Source organism: Vidua chalybeata, chromosome 6 (genome assembly GCF_026979565.1).
Source record: "Vidua chalybeata isolate OUT-0048 chromosome 6, bVidCha1 merged haplotype, whole genome shotgun sequence".
NCBI classification, from domain to species: domain Eukaryota; kingdom Metazoa; phylum Chordata; class Aves; order Passeriformes; family Viduidae; genus Vidua; species Vidua chalybeata.
The window spans coordinates 21,248,964-21,269,128 of NC_071535.1; the positions used below are offsets into that span (position 1 = coordinate 21,248,964).

Consider the following 20,165-nt stretch of genomic DNA (forward strand, 5'->3'; position numbering starts at 1 on the left):
GTACCTGAGAAATACATAGTTCAAATATCTTCCATTAGTAAATCCTTTCCACGTGATCTATAACATGTAGAAAATTTGCCTGCCTACACGAGCATCACCTGGGCCTTGTATCTCCAAATCATATGTCTTTAAGGCACAATTCTGTATGAGTATCAATAAGATGCAGAGACTCTCCCATGAATCTCTACAGATTTGCCTTAACAGAGACATGCTGCTTTTAACACTATCCCATATGGCTTTACTCATAAACAGCCATCAAGGAAATTCTACTAGACAAAAAAAAGAGAAAGCCCAGATAGAACTGAGATTCATCGTCTGTCCCATGCAGGAAAAAAATCTCCATAACTGAAGCTCACACTTGGTACGGTTTCCAGTAATTTGTTTGAGACTTCTCACATGCTGCTGTATTTCCCACCTCAGGAGACAAACAGTACTTAGCTAAAGAAACTCTGGAACCTGAAGACAGGATCTTCAGAAGGCTTAGGGAGGGAAGTGGCCAAGTAAGTTCATAAAACAAGGGTGGAAAAGACTGGAAGGAAACAATCAGAGAAATTTTCCTACTGTGGGGACTGGAACTTAGCACTGGGGAGACCAACAAGGACAGGGGAGAGTCTTGTGGGAGCACTGGATTTTGTTCTTGTTCTCATGCACACCTTCAGCTTTGTGTAACTGAAGTCAGAAAACACAACTTACCTCGCTCACATGTTCTACCCCAGTAGCCAGTGCCAGTGCAGTCACAAATGAAGCGGTTCCAGCCATCCTTGCAGACTGCGTTGTTCTTACACGGGTAGCTGTCACACTGCTTGGTGCTGAGGCGGGAGCAGGATGACTTGACTCCGGCGGCGTTCTGCGCCTCTGCCAGCTGCCGGATGTTCTTGCTTCGTCCGTCAATGAACAAGTCTCGGATACAGCCGACGTAGCCATAGTTCAGCATTGCTGTCCAGAGCTCTGTGGGAAGGATGAGTCCTGCCCGGTTCTCTGGCAGCCCACCCAGGTACATGTCACCTTCCAGATCCAGGATCTCACTCTCCCCGCTAGCGGTGAACGGGGTGCGCCGGCTGTTCACTGATATAGTACCTAAATGAGGAAGATAAGGAGACATCAACACTTCAGCTACAGACTCAGTTTAGTTAATTTTTTTTCCAATAACTGAGTGAGGTTTAAGGTTCAGTATAGGAGAGTGAAGATTCTTTCCTACCCAAATGGCATTCTAACAGTGTCTTTCACACAGCTCCCTCTCCTCCTGATCCACAGGTCCTAAGTATTTCCATGCAGCCACTGATCATGCATCTATGTCTCAAATTGCATTAGAAAGTCAGAAGCATAATAATCCAATAGATAAATAACAGCATGTAAAATTTGAGCATTATTCAATGGTATTCATCCAGCAAAGCAAAAACTTATTGAGAACACAGAGGAGTTTGGCATAAAGATAGAGAGAAAAAAGATATGCAAAAGCATTTTAATTCCCACTATATATCTCTTTCAGAAAACACTCCATCAGTACCTCCAAATCTGGACCTGGATAATGGACCAACATAGACCTGTTTGTAAGTGACATGGAGAGAATGGCTGATGCATTGGAGGAAGCACTGTGTTACCATTTAGAGAAAGCATTGCAAGGTGGACCAAAGGACTGATAGCAGTGTTTGATGTAAATCAAAACCAAAAAATACAAAGTCCTACACCTGAGTCACAAAAGCCTCACACAGGCTAGCACAGGCTAGCAACCAGCTGGCTAAGAAGCAACTCTACAGAAAAGGAACTGGAGACACCTTGAACATGAATTAGCACTGTGAACTTGTAGTGGCAAGAGACACGAGCTGCAGTAAGGTGTCCTGGTTCCAGCCAGAACAGAGGTAATTCTCTGCAGGAGCTGGGAGGGGCATGGCCAGGGGAAGCAAGTGAGCAATGTGATTTGCAGAGTCTCAATGGGACCACTGAATGGGAGAGTACCATTCTTAAGCCACAACATAAGGAAATCTCCAGCTCCATAGAAAAGGACATTTTTTTGCCACAAAAGTGGTCAAACACAGAAACAGAAACCTGAGAGAGGTTTACAAGACTGAAGGTATTCAAAGCTCAACTGCATACAACCTGAAGAAAGTCTAGACTGAAATAGAAATCTCCAGAAGTTTGTCCCAAAGTAAAATATTGTATGGCTTTACAAAGAAAGTTTTCTGGTCTCCATTTTATACAGGAAAATCGAGAAAGAGAGAGACAAACTTATATTTGAACAACAGTTATTATTAGAACTGTGCTAGCTTCCATATGCTCCAAATCAAATGCAGGTATAGTGCACTGAGGTCATTCACATGTATTTCAAGAAATTGTCCCAGCACATAAAATAATCAGAACATATAATTCAGAAATATAATCAGAATATGTAAAACAGGTGCAGAAAAGCAAAGTGACTTGTTTAAGGTCAGACAGTGTGTCCAAAGAAAAACTGGGAACATAATGCACATCTCTCACATTCCAGAACAGTGCACTCTTCTGAAAAGCATTCAGCAGTTTCTGTGATAGGGTTATCTGCCCACTAGACACTCATCTAAAAATCAGCAATTCACTCTCCCTAGCTATAAATCATCACATCAAATTGCCTTGTCATTAAGACAGTCTGTCTTCAGAGACATTATCCAAGCTTTAAGATTAAATCCACATCATTGGATTTTTATCAGACACCCCTACAATAAGGAAGAAGAGTTAATAGAGTTAACTCTATCTGTTGTCTCTGTGAGAAAGTACAGTCATGTACACACACCTTTTCTTCAGTTGTAAGAGGTATCTTCTTAGAGAACTGCATGATACAGACATAAGGTATTCCATGTGTGTGATTTTCCATAATAACTGAGGAATAATATTGGAGGCAGCAGAGTGTCAGAAGGAACAGAGGCATTACAAATTAAAAGCTCAAAGAGAACCACAGTTATTTGATTAATCATTTTGTAACAACAAGCTAGAGCACCATAGTTATTTTCTCTTTTATAAAATAAGGAAAGAGAAAATATGACAATACACATACTGTCACACAGGCAGCATGTCACAGAGCCATGGGAACACAACTCCCCTTCCAGCATCTCCACTGCTATTTCTCAAAAGCAGCCTGTAGAGTACATATTACTCTAAAGCTTAGAACCAAAATACTGGAGGGCTGAGCTCTAGACAGCTGCTACTGTGGGGAGAACAAATGTGCAAATGCCACAAAGGTAAAGAAACCCCCTAAAAGACAAGAAATATTGGATAATATGAAGTGTAAAAGCTGGAGAAAGATGGCGAGATGATGAACAAGAAATAGGCTAGGCAGCAACCTAAACATTCTGAGTGTTTTGTACCCTGCAATATCTCCTGCAAGGAGATGGCAATAGTTTGGATGAACAGCACTTTTAAGACCAAGCTGCTGAGATGGAGAAATTCTGTATTGATCCTAGAAAGGCACACTCACATAAGCTGACATCGGTTTTTTTTTCCCTTCAGAATACCATGTTTTCCACTCTGCTTAGAGTAGATCCAAGTCCATCTTGTGAAATCAGAAGCATCTAAGCATCTCCTCTGCAGTGGCATCTCCTCTTTGTGCTGGACTGAAGGACAGACCAAAACACCCCCTGAGGACAGAACAGGTGCACCAAACAGTGCACTGATACAACTAAAAACCAAACCATCTAGTAAGATTTTTAGTGTCTGATCAGGTGGGAAGTCATGTATGTTTTGTAGCTGATGACTAGCTGAAAATATTGTCCTGTGTAAAATGATCAGTGTTCACCAGCTACAAACTGTGACAGGTTTTGTGAACCTGGTGGGAGCTCTCCCAAAGGACAGAAAGGTCACAGGACGTTAGGTGTCCATGTCCACACTGCCAGCTTCTGTCAAGAGTAGAAAGACAAAAACAGTTTTGTTGCTCTGGCAGCCAACACAGACCAAAGCATACACAAAGCCTAAGGGAACTAGAGATGATTATCTGAGCCTGACGGCCAAACTTCCCTGCCTGAGTGCACTGCAATAGTGAATATTTGGATTTTTGAGATATTTTAGATCAGCAGAACCTGAAGTTTTGGACTGTTAGAGAAATGGGGAAAAAACAAAGAGAGATGACACCTAACATAGGCCTTGCTGCTTTAGTAATGAGAATCAGAACTTGCAGGTCACTAGCTCATTAAACTCAAAAGGGTGTTTACAGCAATCATTATGTAAATTAATTGTTTCTGTTTCTGAATTATAGTCATCTATACTGGGGGGGGGGGGGGGGGGGAAATATCTTCAAGGTGTAACCATGCTCCAGTGCACATGTGGAACAAAAGCCACAGACTGAACAAGAAGAACTCCTTGAAGTCTTGAACTCCTTTCTCACACTTATCCAAAGCTGTGAGCAATGAACACAACTAAATAAAAAGAAAAAAAAAGAAGACAAGACATCATATGAACACGTTCTTTCTTGCTGAGAAAAATGTTTCAAAATCTGTTACCTCTAATCAGTGTTCAGAACATCATAAACCTCCCTGCCAAGTGACAAACAAGTCAGTCCTACAGTGTCATCCATCAAGTAGCAATGTGTCTGCCACACCCTCCTGTGAATGTGTCCAAATTAACACATGTCCCTCTCGGTAGGGTTTTGCAAACATTCTTTGCATAGAGCCTATGTCATTCCTGTCGCTTCTCCCTCTGCAGCTGCTTCTTCAGGGATGAGACAGTCCCCAAGTGAACAAGCAAAGCTGAAGTCAGTATGAAACACAGCTAATTGAGTTTACCCCTGGAAGTTAATTAAATTTTAGCAATTCTAAAGAAATCAAAGCTCCATTTATATATTTGTGGCTTCCTTTGTAAAATGTTCCTATCGATGTCTTTAGGAGATAGCAATATATAACCACATATACTAATATATATATATATTAAGATATATAGCACACATATTAAGTCCAAGCAGAGCGCCATGCCAAATACAAAGAAACTACTCACATCATCAAAGGAAAAAATAGCTTCAGGCAAAGACCCATTCAAACAGCTAGGCATTGCATGGTATCTCAAAGTCAGCTCTTCTAAAAACTCAAGGGAAGTACTGCATTCCCTATACTGATGGTATTCAGCTACTGGAAACATAAAATTAAGGACCTAAAACTATCATCTGGAGATCACCATACAAATCTCAAATCCACTGGCAAATGTAAGCAAAATTCCTTTTGAAGTGAAGGCTTTGAGTCTCAGAAAAGACTGAAGTACAATTGTTATTCTTAGATGAAGCTACAGTAACTGAGCTTTTTTTTTTTTTCCTCCACAATTTCAGAGTCGATCATGACTATGTTAGCTTGATATTCAGCACTGGAAACAATAAAAATATCTCTTGGCAATTGCATGGTAGGTGTATTTTTAGAAATAAAGTAAAACACATATTTGAAAATCAGAAGCTGCAAAGAACGAAACATCCATTGAAAGTTGGCTCAGATTTTAAGACTAGAATCTGTCATTCAAAAGTGTAATGAAACCTAACTCAAAACTACAGGATACTAAAGGAAACAGAATGGGATAAAAATGTTGATCTGTTGCCATAATTTTTTACTGGTTATGCCCATTATTCTTATTTTTCTCACAACAAGATCCCAAATGCAGAAACCCAAGGTAGATCAGGAAGAATTTCTCAAACTGAGAACAATGGTACTGAAGGACCTTAAACCTTACCATCAATCATCATCATAACTATGCATGCAATTGCGAATATATGTCCAGAATATCTGAGGATTGTGAATAAAACATTAATAGATTACCTCTGTGATGTGCTGTTCAAAGTTCACACTACACATTTAATGAAAACATTTAATGAAAACCATTCACATCTTTGCCTTGCTGGATAAACACCACTGGAATAACACTAAGCTTTGTTAAGGAGGTGACTCATATCTAACAGGTTTTAAATGTTCTGAGAATTAATACATAGCCCTAGGTCTGAATCTGAAATACAAATCTGTTTAAGAAAAAGTTATAACTCTACCCGATCTTCCATCTCGTTGAATATCCACATGGTACCACTCTCCATCATTGGCTTTCTTCTGGGTGGCCTTGACTTTAATGGTCCCAGAGCCCATGTCCAGCAGCAAGTAGAGGTTTCCATCTAGAAGCTCAACCGCAAAAAAGTCTACCTTTGTGTTTTTCTGGCTTCTGGTATCTTTTCTCTCCTGAGGCTTGCCGTGGGTAAAAAGGATCAGTCCATTGGGTTCAGTGGTTCGGAAATCAAATGAGATGGAGCCCATCCTCTTGGTATTCCATTTAGGCAGACTAATATAGGCCTCAGGTGTCTCAAAGTTGATGGGATCCAGTGTAGCCACATTTTCACATATGAATTTCACTTCCCCATAGATCTTCATCTTAGTATCACCAATCCGTGCCAAGCGAGACAGCTCCAGACGAATGTCATTATTCTTATAAACAACCTGCCAGACACAAGGAAAAGTATCATACATCAATCCTGCATACAATACAAATACCCCAATTACTTTCAGCCATGGGAGATAAACTTTTCCCAAAAGGCAGTGGGGAGAGGAAAGGAGAGGGTGCAAGAGTCTGACATCATGACAGAGGGAGTGAGTTGAACCAGAAGAGTGCATAGAAATGACAGCAATGGGTACTTTGCAATGACTATAGATCAGATAAGCAGTCAAAAGAGAATATTTAACTGAAGGGCAGTGAGAACAATTAACTCTACCACAGGCCCACTCGGCTGTAAAAGCTTCTGTACATAAAATCCAGTGTGTGTCTGGTATCATGCTGTTATATTTGCATAAATCCCATACAAAATACATAACAAAGTGTAACCTCCATGTCCATCTCTACTAGCCACAGCAGGGAACTTGGTACCACTGTCATTTCTCTATTATTCCTATAGCCTACTTAACTACCAGGAGAGAGACACAAAAAACTTTCAGCAAGTTGCTGTGAACTCTTAGTGATTGCCCTGTGGGTCCTGAAGAAAAAAATAACAAAGACTTAAAATTTCTATGAGCAAGAAATCTTAGATCACTACTGACACAAACTTGCCATTGAAATAGCTCTATAGCATACGCTTACTTCAAGAAACCAACGATTTTTGTGCTAACACATAAAAACCTGTTCATTTTCAGTGCCTGGACTCTCACTTTTGCAGCAGGATGCAACACACTTTCTCTGGGTTAAGGACCAGAACTCTGGGGTCTATTCTTGCTACATGGATTAAAATTAGCCAAGAGAAGAGTCTCAAACAGGCAAGCACTCCTGAGCATGTCTGGCTTACTCAGGAGTCCAGACCTGCTACTCTTCTCTTTCTCTCAGGTACAGCATGAATTCCTGGAAAGCAGGCTCTTCTCTGCCCCATGCCATTCTCACAGAGGCAGGAACTGGAGAAGGCACAAAATTGAAATACTTGTAAACTGTACTTCCTCTCAATTCTCTTCCATGCTTGCTAAATGCAGAGCTGGCATGTACAGCAAGTAAAACCACTTCTGCAAGTAGCACAATTTTTATTGAATTCTTGTTCAGTGATACTACTGAAGACTCTAATTTCTTCTAAGGAGTTATTATTCTAAAATACTTTCTGTCTGTCACATATAGCATATATATATATACACACGTTTGATTTCTGCTTTCAAAATCTTATCAGGATGAGTTGTCAGCAATTTGCTACGAAAATAGAAAGGAAAGGAGATATGCATTGTTGCTTCTACTATTAGGATAGGAAAGTCAGAAAAATGAGTATGCGGTAAATATTAAAATGCAAATGAGAGAAAGAATGAGGGGTAAGCTTATATATTAGGTAAATTCAAGATGAAAAAATAAATTAAATCATGATTCAATACATTCATAGCTATCAAAAAATTTCCAGCATTCTCTAAGAATTAAAGGAGAATTTCCCCAGTGTAGTCAGATTTTCCTGTTGCAAAGGCAAAACACAGAGTGAAAGGAGAAGCCAGCTGTTAAATCCCATTTGGAGAAATGGCACAACGCTCTAGCTCTTCCCAGCAGAGGACAGTATTGACCCACAGTAACTGGTTTTGCTCCAATAACGTGCTCTGCCCTCACACAGGCATCAGAAACATCAAGGCTATTAATATCTGCAACAGGGATAAAATTCATTTTCAATTTATGGGACTGTAGTAGTTTTATTCTACAGATTAATCACGTCAAATGCTCTCATTAGAGAGACCATACACCTCCTTCCACTGACACAGCAAGGGGGTGCATTAGAGCCTTCTCTCTCTTCCCAGACAATGAGGTGCACCTCAGTCAGACTGTAGTTCTGAGCACTGCATGAAGTCCTGTCTCTGCTTCTCAAGGAGAAAGAGGAAATAAATAGAGCAACTAAAAGGATGGAATAGGATGCTTTATGAGAATAGGCTGAAAAGGCCAAGCTCATATTTAGAGAGGACTGAGAAAAATATGATTGAAGTTTACAGAAGATGGAGAAGGTTAATGTACAACATCTCTTTGCCAAACCCAGCAATAACAGAGTTAGAGGTACTTACTGAAACTTGTATGAAATCAGCATAAAATTGATTTTATTTACACAGAGGGTAGTGAACTTCTGGAACTTGCTGCCAGGGGAGGTCATGGAAGTAAGGTGCAACAGACGACACAAAAAGAACCAGAAATAACAATGGACAGCAAGTCCACAAACTGACACTGAAGGAAAAAGGAAGGAGTTCGTCTTCTAGCAATTGTAAACCAACCGCAGTGGGTGCTGTGGGAATGTAAGGGAATGCACCACTGACAGCAGACATGGTCATGTGCTCTCCCTAAATAGCACCTGCACCCTCCACTATTGAAGACACCACACTAGCTGCATGGATTGACCATTCTTCAGGCCCACAAGGGCTTATGATTTTGGTGTACCATTGCACTTTTGGTTTCACCACAGCATGAAGTTGCTTTGGTGGGCAAGAGAATGCCAGGCCTGAATGAGCTGTGGCTTTAATGATTCTAAGGAAGGAGAGCTGCCCTTATAGGATACCACTAACAATTGGTCAAACCAACACTCCTCTAAACTGCATCTTGACCCAGTCTTCCCATACATGAGAGAAGCAGACAGGCAGCACAGTACCCTACATGATTGATGGGTGGTGCTGGGTTGTATCTAGTCATGACTCTGATCTGTTTTCAGCTATCTCTGCGGGTTGCTGGTAAGGGGAATATCATATGCACATAAGCAGCTCCCACACACACCCGAGCCACATACAGGTTACATCTCCCTCTTTGATGTATTTGATACTTGAGTAACAGGTCCCATCTTTTCCAGGAAAATGCAGAGGGTTTGCCTCTGAGTTTATTTGAGGTGTGATGCTGACCGTTTTCATTAATCATACAAGTACCACAGCTGGAGAATCCTTGAGACAGAATGCCTTCAAAGGAACCAGAAAAAATTACATAAAGTTAGTTGTAATCAAGAAAGTGACTAACAATGAAGAATCTGAGGCCAAGAATGAAGAGACTAAGAAAGCAAGCACAAAGGAAGACCTGGGGAGACGAGAATGGCTGTTGAACAGACACAAGAGAGTTCTGAATTCAGTCTTTACAAAGAAACATACTTGCCCCAATCTGAATCTCTGTTGTTCAAATGTCGTTCTAAATTATTTTCTTTTTAAAAAGCCCAAAACAAAACACCTAACTTGAGAAATCTAAAAAGGCACCTATGTTTATGGAAGAAGTGCAAGTGTTTCCATGGAAGTATTATTGACAGACACATTTGGACATCAACATCACAATGTATAATCAAGTACACCAGAATTCTCATAACAATAATAGAAAAGGATAGAAATAATGGCTGGGTGTAAAACCAATATGAATCCTTAGCAAGAACAGAGAAATGTTAAGGCAACTTCTGATAATGACAGTTCAATTGTTAAAACAAAGGTTCAAGATTGAGGAGGGAATATAATTAAATTACTGGTATGCATGTCCCATAGTGGAGAACATTCAAATTCATTCTGTTTAATAGGCAGAGGTTAAAATGTGATTCGATTGCAATCCACAAGTACCTGTGCAGAAAATGGAATTTGGCAAGAGAGGGGTCTTCAATGCATGTGACAAAGGGACAATGAGATCTGGGGGCTAGAGATGGAAGTTAGAGAAATTCACATTTTAAAATATTATGACTTATTTTTACATTAGGGTAATTTGCTAGTAAAATAATTTACTACAGGTTATAGTGTGTTCTCTGCTACTGGCAAATTTTAAATTAAAATAGTATCCTGCTTTCTCTAAAAGACATAGTGAGACGGGAATTAATTATACAGCAGATCAGCCTAGATTATCATAATGGCTCTTTCTGGCCTCATAACCCATGAATCTTTGTGTTTTAATGAAATCAACAGAGGCTTCAGTGCAGTTTGCAGGACAGATGATGCACATCTTCCCAACTGCTAAAACTGCCTGGTAAAGGAGAAGATGCTATTGTCAGTTCTGGTCTGACTTGTCATCAGTGCTTTCAGTCAAGCTTTTTTTATATTTTTACATGTTTGGGATCCTACCTTAAAACATACCACTAAAAAGGAAGGCAAGAAAAAAGTCTTGGACAAAAAAACTGAATCTATAACTCAAATATATAAGCTTCAAGAAATAGTTTCTTAGAGTCACCCGCTGCAAGTCAAAAAAGATACATTTTCATGTTTCACTGAGCAAGGTTTCTGCCACCAGTAGAATCTACATCTGCATAGCACTTCCTACCTCGCAGTCTCATTTTATGAGCAACCTCTGAACTACCTTGAAGGCTCCTCAGTATATGCCAAAATACCAAACTGAAACCCAGTCCTCTAAATTCAGATGAGACCATGACTGTCTCAGAATGTTGCTCCTCTCTAGGACAGTCTTCTAGGGCCACATGTGGCTTCAAAAGCAACTGAGAAGTAAGCAGAAAATGAAAGCAGTGCCCATAGACCTCTACATTTATGTCAGGTGTCTTCTGAACAATGCCAGTCTTGCCTGTTAAAAGAGACACAAGCTTGAACTCATCCCAGGTCTGATATGTATATCAGAGAAGGTCTAATGGAGTCAACGACATGATTCCTGATACAGACATAGCCATCTTTATTTTGGGAATGAAGGTGGAAAAGAGAAAGGGGAAGAAAATTATTAGCAAAAGCTATGCACAGAGCTTTTGAAAAGTTACCTTCATTCCTCCAATCTTAAAATCACTTTATATTGCAAAAAGGAAACAAGACTAATGAAAACAATTGTTTTTTTCCTTTTCCATGGGAACTGTTTCTAAATACACTTTAACAAAGGAATATTGACCATTCAATGCCTTTGTTTAATGAATTAGACTAGTATAAATGGACGGTCAGGAAGGGGATAATCCAGATACACACAGTCCTGATAATCAGCAGTAGAATTTCATGACATCTAAAACACTCTGAGGGAAAAAAAAATACGCATTAAATCATGTTTCCTATAAAACTGCTGGGAAAGAAGAGCTTGTTTTAAGAAGAGCTAAAACAAAGTCACAATCTAGTTTTGAGGTTTCTTTAAAATGGCAACTCTGCAATTCTGAAGCATTCAAGGAATTTCTCCAGCTAAACTTCTTATAAGTTTCACCCATGGGTTAATGACAGCTCTAATCAGATGGCTTTTCACAATGATGAAAAGCATCTCTCTGCAATCAAGTGAAGTTGCATATAGCAAGGGAGCAACAAAAAAGGAGGGAAAATTATATGCTAAGTTTGGCCAGTAGCCAATATAAAAATTCCTCTCCAAGTGGGTGTCATTTAGCGGGAAGCATGATTTTCAGTACAGGCTGGACACAGGCATGCTCCAAAGGGGAATGACTGCCAATAGCCTGGCAAATTAGATGACTACCATCATGAACCATCAAAAAAAAGAGCAATAACCTGAAGGCTGCTTATGTTTAGCTAGCTAGGAAGAGTACCTCTGAAGGCCAGCCAAATTGATCACCTATTGCACCCTGGATATTGCTTTTTTCTGTCCCAGGCTAGTGCCTAAAACTTCTTTAACATAACCAAGCAAGTTCCTACAGAAAAAAAAAAAAAACAAAAAACAAAACAAAACAAAGAAAACACCACAGTTTATCCATTGGTTTATTAGACGTGTGTTTTTCTAGCCCTCCCCGACAAGCAAGTAGAAACAAACACACTGGGTTAGCAGCACTTTACTTTGTCTGGCGCAGACTGTGTAACAAGCAATTCAAGTCTTCAGTCATGGGTAACTAAAGCTCCTATAGTTATTTAAATAGCACTGTGTGGACTGTGGATACCTAGTATAAATATATTTGATGTTCCACTGGCATGACAACTGTATTCAGGTAATAAACACTACCACCATTCCCCCACACTGAAACAGTTAATTTACCTATTGTGTAAAACAATGCATTGAACATTGATGAAAAGTAACTGAAATTAAAAAATCAAGACTCGATATGACTTGTGCAATGTCGACTAGAGCAATGCAAGTCTAGATTTCACCTGAATTATGTTTAACAAAGAATATGTGTTCACCCAGTGTTGAGGAATCCATTCAGTGCAAGTAGCTCAGCTCACAGCTGCAGCAGCAGGTTGAGCTCTGGGTGGGAGGAGCCCAGATCAAGAGGCCATGACCTGCCAACACTTTGGATAACATAGAGTATGGTGACCTGTGGGCCAGCCAGATGACCAGACACTCAGGGAAACCACAGGAGGCAATGACTCCAGATTTTGGGGCACTCCGACTGTGGGGGTACAAAAGCCCAGGGATTCCTCTGTTCAAGGTCCCTCCTCAGAAGCACTGAACTCAAGTTGTTATTTTAGCTATTGAACCAAGATTAAACTATTTTAAGGATCTGGAGATTTGAGATTCTTCTATAGGAAACCCAGAGTTGAGTGGGTAAAGAAACCTTGTCTGACCATGTGAGAGTGGTACATGTAGCTGCAAAGGGGTCTCTACCTAGCTTAGGTGCTGCAACTGTGACTGCCAGAGTGGCTGGCTCCTGGATGGTCAGACAGAAAGATTTCCTTCATTCCCAGCTAAAAATAGGAGTATGGTGAATAGAATGCCTAAACAATAAGACAGAAGTATTTCAAGCTTCCCTACAAAATTTTTTTCAACCTTAAAAATCAATTATGGTTTCTGAATAACTTCAAGTTTTGTGGAAAATTCCAGAAGAGAAAAGAGATTGATGTAGTCTCAAAAGACTTCTAGGAAGATACAGAGAAGCATTCCCTAAAGCAGGATATAAAGAGAAAGGCTTTCAAGGTGCCAGGAAAAAAGGAATGAAAAAGGCAGAGTGGAATTTCTTAACTGATTTCATAAAAATGTTTCTTTAACAGATAGAGAAGACAGAAGACCCAGGACTTCACTAGGATGACAACTATCCTTTGATCCCAAAAAGAACATCACAATGGCCACAAGGCCATCAGTGACATGCACTAGCTGTGGAGTCTGTGTACAGCCAGGCACAGGCATGCAGCCATCAGGATGTCACTGCAGACCCCACAACTACATCTTGAGATAAATGTGATATGGGAACATTAGAAATTATACATATTTATTTGTAAAAAAAAAAAAAAAAAGTCATGACACTGTCTAGATGAGAGAAAAACCTTTTTTATGGTCGAAAGAGAAATGCTGCTGAAGGATTCTGTAGCCTCCAAGACCAAAGCAATTTCCTCAGCTACAGAAAAGGCAGCACTAAGATTAAGTAGAATTGGTTTTAGCCTGAACTATGATTTGAGGATGAATGCTCTTTTGCAATGGAAGCATCAAGTCCTCTTCTTTCCTTGCTACACAAACTTCAAGTTCTGCAATAAGTGAAGAAAGGGATCATAGGAAATAAGTTATCATTTCTGTATTTTTTAAAATATCTCTTTCCCACAGATTTTTCTAAGAAATTCTAGGAAAACATCTAAACTCAATATTTTCTGAAGTATACTCCTCATGTCACAGCAGCCAACTTGAGATTGTGGAACTGGTTTTACAGAAGTGCTTATTAGCCAAAATATATAAGTGAACGCAAGGAGATATTTTGTCTTTACTGCTAAAGCTAAAAAACACTCTGAGAAATTAGATTCAGATTTCTCACTCTGTTTCTAAAAATCTAGCTGATTCTTTTTAATTCAAAGGTAGAAAACTAACTGTCTGGTATTTGACAGTAACATAGCTCACCTTTAAGTCACAGCAAAGCGTTTAAGGCATTTCACTGTAGATTCAGGTGCACAAACTGAACTTTCCTCTATTTTATGTTCTATTCAACCTCCATTTGGCATAGTAACAGAGAAGAAAAAAGCTGCAGGACACGGGAAGCCAAGATGTTCCTCACTTGTGCCAGAGACACAGATATACCTCATGCTAGTCCAGAAAAGTAATTTGTACCTTAGATGCATTTCTGTATATAAGGACATAGAGAAGATAGGTCTGTACTTTAAAAATATTCATCCATATACAATAATGAGGAAATTCTCTGTTCTACACTGAGCCCAGTGCTGAGGTAAAACAAAACAGAAGAAACTTACACTTAGCTACACATAGAAAATCATTCATTGGGTGGGTTGAAAGATGCATGCTGGAATGTAGGGAGACACAGAAAGAGATAGTGCTGTACTCTGCTGGAGATCATGGTCACTTTGGAGAATTGTACTTCAAGAAAATAGTGGAACAATTGGAAAGAGTCTTGACTAGAACAATGAAAATAATCAGGGGTCTAGAAAATAGAAGTTTGAAAGGAGACACTATAAAGTGTTCAAACAGAAAAAGGCTACTACAAAGCAGAAAGGAGCAATCTCTTCTTTGTACCCATGCTGAAAAGGACAAGAAATAATTGGGGAAAAAATTAAAGCAAGAAAGTGTTAGAGAAAGGCTTTTTTTAATTTAAGAACAGTGAAGCACTGGAAGAGGTTGTCTGAAGAGCAACAATCACTGGAGACCTTAAATTTCAGGCCAAAAGAATTGCTGTCAAAACCCACAAAGATGTCATTGTTTTTGTTTTGGGACAGTGGAAGTGTAAAGGATTAGATAACCTCTAACAGTCCATTCTAGTTGTATTTTCTATGATTCTGCATTGGGGGGTGAGGGGAGAGTAGAGGAACATGTGAAAAAGCAAATTGCTATGTATCTAAAGACTTTCCTATAGTGCTCAAGCACAGGAAGGAAGAATAAACCTTATAATAACACAATACTGACACCTCACAAATTTGAAGAGCCTCAATTTACAAATCACCTCCACAGCAAATGAAGGCTTTAGAGTTAAATGAAAAATAAAATTTAAAAAAACTCTTAAAAAAAAATATTATCACAGCAGCTTCTTTTCCAGCAGGAGTTGAGTTCAATTACATTCAGTCCTGCAGTGAGCTTATACAGACATTCACCAGTTACAAAATATTTTGCTCCTCCCAAATGCATCCTGAAATCTCAGATTTGTCTAGCAAGCACAAGCTAAATCTGTCAAGCTTGGTTCAGTGATGATTAAGTGAGGAAATGATTACTGTCAAGTGTCTTAAGAATTTCATATGAAAGGCTGAGAGGAATTATTTTAGGATGGCCCCATTGATCATTTAAGGCTTGAGCCTTGTTACACTGAAAAGTCTATCAGACAATGACTTAGCAAATAACACTCCATTTAGTGATTTCATTGTATTTTAAATCTACCTGAGGTTATGCAAGTACAAAAGACCTATCTCAAGAAATAAATCTGTTTAGTATGGCTGGGTGAATGTTTCCATCAGGATGACTTTTTAACAGAGAATTCCATTTCCCTTGCAGAGAATTAGCAATGAAATGCTTCACTTCAATCTGTAACAAACCAAAATGGCAAGTTTAGTTTTATCAAACTTTACAGAAAAGCTTTTGCATGAACTTAACCTTAACATAAACCAGCATTTTTCAGGCATTGCATTTACTTTCAATAGTGGTCCCCATTTTTACCTCTGGTCTTCACTCCCTAAGAAAACATTTTGACATGACACAGTGTCAGTGTCCCACCTGATATCAGCAGAGACACATGACTGGTTTTGCCACAATGCAGCTCAACCAAATACTCTGGTCCTTCTGTGAGAATGGACACAAGGGTCCTAGAGGGCACATGAACTGCACTGGAAAATACAGCTTGTGTTAAACTGGCTCCAGATTCTTTGGGGTCAGCTCAAACAATATGAAATAATTTGATTCATAAAATATCAGAATGTTACACATGAACCCAATTTTGAAGATTTCATGGATTTAAATTTTTAAAAAATTCATCTTACCAGCAGCAATGAAAAAAATGTCAGCTGGAGGAAACTCCTTTTGAACAGAAACTCTTCATTTCACTCAGCTTTTTACTTCAGTGTTAAAATGCATTTTAATGAGAACACTAATGTGTAAAGTCTTCTTTGAGAATACTGAACAGGTATTCCTCACTCATAGATATGCAGATTTTCCCCACAACCTACCTTCCCTAGCCAATATGCCTTGAGCCTGCTTCACTAGAATATCCCTGGAAGGTACAAGAAGGAAGTTCAGTCTCCATATGCCAGGTGTCTCACTGCTGAGGTTTCCAGTGTAAGCAAAGCAACTGCTAAGCAAATTGTGCAGACCACAGCAGGATCTTCTGTGTTTTTGTCATTTACCCAGCAAAAAAAAAAAAAAAATTGAAAATATTTACCATTATATATGGGAAAGCACATGCTCAAAAGTGAGCACAGCTCAAGTAACAATGAGATTACAGCCACAGAGGAAGCATTTAGTGGATTTAGTATTGTACAGACTAAGCCTACAAACTTAAAGTGGTGCCACTGCAGCAGGATGGTGTCACTGTTTGTAGCTGGACTCTTAAAGCTGAGGGTGCTGCATCCCAGCATGTGTCCCTCCCTCAGCCTTAGCACAAAGGTCTCAGGGGCACTGGCATCTCCCTCCCTGCAGTGTCAGCCAAAGAAAGAGGCATCCTTCCAGCTAGGCTCTCCTCCTGTGAGGGACCAAAGACACTCTGGGTCTGCTGAAGAACTCCCATTACAGGATGACACTGTTTTCATACATCTAGCCCAAAATACTATGGGATTCCAAACTTCTTTTTTAATGCCCCTCTTTTTGCCCTGTGCAAAAACTTGTCAACCCTGACATCTCTCCAGGATCTCTCTGCTCATCTCTCTTCAAATTCTACAGCATGGAACAAAGTTCAAACCCTCCACGGGTAGGATTCCCCAAACATTTATCTGCACTGGGCCTTATGTTGTGTGAAAACAGGGATGTGATGAGCTAACTATTTGCTTGAATACTTGCTGTAGAGGGCAGGGAATGTAGTTAATTCCCTACCTGAAAGAAGCATCAAGAGAAAAATACTGTCATTTTATAACCCCCAACCTGGTGTGAGTAAAAGAACCATAAGCTCTTTTATATCTTTCTCTCCTGTGTATCTAAAACTCTCTCATCTGTGACCTTCATCTCTAAGCTTGCAACACTAATAAAAGGAAGAGGGGCAAAAATACTAAAAAAAAAAAAAAAAAAAAAAACAACACTACCTATCTTCTGCTTGGGATTGAGCCCCAGTTACCACAATGCCAAAAGATCCAGCTCATCTGTTCATCCAGAAGCCACCCAGCTGTACCAGCCACAGCTTTAGTGCACAGCACAGCAGTGAGACCAATAAAGGGAGGCTTGGAATGGGACAGTTCCCTCTCAGCTGTTCATCTGGTTTTATCTGGCCTCCAGAGTAACTTACTAACAAAACTCTCCCCTGGGCCCAGCACCTTTACAGGTTTCTTGGGGAAGAGTATTAATACATGCAAAGAGCCCAGTGGCACTACCAGGGTTCACCGAGGCTGCTGACAAAACTTCACCTTCATCCCTTGCTTTGATCTGGAAGCTGTGCTCATGGAGTGTAAGTCCAGCAGCTCCTGGGGGGGATAGGGAAGCATTCAGCATTTCCAGAGCTGCTGCCACAGTGAGAGAACTTTAAGGAAAACACATGAAAGCAGAAACAAAAGCAAACACAGCAATGAAATGAGAAGCAGAAATGGGAGACAGATGAGGACCTCAGCATCCAATTCAGCACCAGATTACACTTTCTTCCCAAAGTAGGTGGGCTGCTGCAATCAGGAAGAGAGAGAGAGCTCTTCAGAAAGGAGAGGTCAGGACTGGAGTCAGCACTAAACACCAGACAAAAGAGACACCTGATTAACTGGTTCCCAGCACAAAAGGAGCTGGAAAAAAAGATCACACCGTTGTAGGAATACTTTATATAAGAAATTCCTACAAAGCAGTTTAAGTTACTCGGTGAATATTAGTGTCTTGGCATTAGTTTATTTAATATTGTATTATATTCCACTCCCCCGTTAAGGGCCACTATCCCTGACTTTGAGAAAGTGAAAGAGGGAACTGAATTAATACAAGTCAATAGATGGCACAAAAGAATATTCCTTCTTCCTAGCTACTACCTTGTGCCTAAGATGGAGAAAATATTTTGGTAACACAGATCAGTGCAAATAACCTACTAATCTCTTTCAGTTTTAGAATTCTATAATGTAAATACTGAACAATAACAAACCTTTCCCTCAGTTTGTTTACTTTTGCTACAGTGCCATTTTAATGCACCCAGGCATGGGGTTCCCATCTCCTCTGTGTGGAGCCCAAGGAAGACTAATCTCACATCTAAGAAAGCTTTTTTGAAACAAGACTAATTTACATATATTTTCTGTTTAGCTCAGTACTGTCTTACTGCTTAAGAATTATCTATACCAGATCTTAAGCAGAGCAATAGAGCTTACATTGCTCAAACACTAACAGGCAGAAAACAAAATCTGCCTTAGCCACTCTTTGGCAAGAATTTGCCTAAACCTTTCTGTTTAAGTTGATTTCCCATGCACTTCAGAGGTTTAAGTCCCAACCTTTTCCAACCTTTACAGAGCACTGAGGTACTACGGTGACAGCAGCAGTTTCAGAGCATGGTGAACTTCCATTTCTGGAGATGACTCCTTTGGAGGAGGGGGTTGAGAAGAGGGCTCTGCTCTTATTATTACCCAGACCACGTTGACCAGAATATAGAAATGATTGGTCTGTCTACATGGTACTCAAAGAACCTACTGTTTCTCCTCACAGCAGTTTTATTCTCCACTGAGCAAGCTCTGTCAAAAACAGCAAAATACATAGAAATCAGTCAGCCATTCTTTTTCTAATATATCAAGAAAACTTGTCTGTGTGTTTTACTGGCAGCTGAAGGGGAAAAATAGGAAATAGGAGAAAATGGCTGACATAGTCACAAAGCTTGAAAAAAAATTCCTGGAAGCAAGGACACATATATATTCCTCAGTGCAGGACAGGTTGAATGTTTTGACATTTAATCACCCTACATGCTATATTTTTTTGCCTAGGTGTACTTACATATATTTACATATCTATATACTGTACATAGATGCACAAGAAAGCATATGTATTTATGTATTGATGTATAGATCTGCACTGGTAGCTACTAAAGGCATATATATATGGGTTCATATGCATTTGTAAACAGTACCTGTATGTACTCTACTGTATGTGCATACATGTCTACATGTGAACTCATCTCTGCACTTGTGATTTTTTAGGCTGTGCTGTTGTGATTTAACCCTAGCCAGCAACAAAGTACCACATGGGATGGGGAGGAGAATCGTAAATAAAATAAAAGGTACAAACTTGTAGGCTGCGATAAGAACAGTAGAATAATAATAATAATAATAATAATAATAATAATAATAATGGAGACAACAAAGGAGAGAGGAATAAAAACCCAAGACAGACAAGTGATGCACCACACTATTGCTCCCACCCACTAACTGATGCCCAGCCCATGTTTATCCAGGACAGGAAAAGCAGCATTAGAAGAATGCATCTGATCTGCATGCAGATCCCCACATTCCATTCTTATGCAGCTGTGTGACCAACAAACTGCTTGGCATCCTGATAACTGCTACCCTCTTCCCTGAAAGTAGCTCACAAAGCAAGAGCATATCTTACTATTGAAACACAGTGCTGGTTGGGGCTGAGATAGAGTTCATTTTCTTCACAGTGGCTGGTATGGGGCTGTGTTTTGGATTTGTGCTGAACACAGTGATGTTTATTTAGAGATGTTTTTGTTATTGCTGAGCAGGACTTACACAGAACCTCTTCTGCTTTTTCTACTACCACACTGGTGAGGAAGTTGGGAGGAGACTCAGCCGGGACAGATGACACCAGCTGAGCAAAGGACATTCCACACCATGTGACATCATGCTCAGCAT

At 39.8% G+C, this 20,165-nt stretch overlaps 1 protein-coding gene across 1 annotated transcript in view; it reads right to left on the reverse strand.

Annotated features, from left to right (window-relative positions):
- NRXN3 (neurexin 3) overlaps window positions 1–20,165 on the reverse strand; it is a 751,638-nt gene that overhangs the window by 660,011 nt on the left and 71,462 nt on the right. The window contains exons 4-5 of the mRNA XM_053944975.1: window positions 5,981–6,419; window positions 694–1,077 (exon numbers count right to left, since the gene is read on the reverse strand). Of these exons, the coding sequence (XP_053800950.1) occupies window positions 694–1,077; window positions 5,981–6,419 (823 nt within the window). The remainder of the gene's footprint in view (window positions 1–693; window positions 1,078–5,980; window positions 6,420–20,165) is intronic.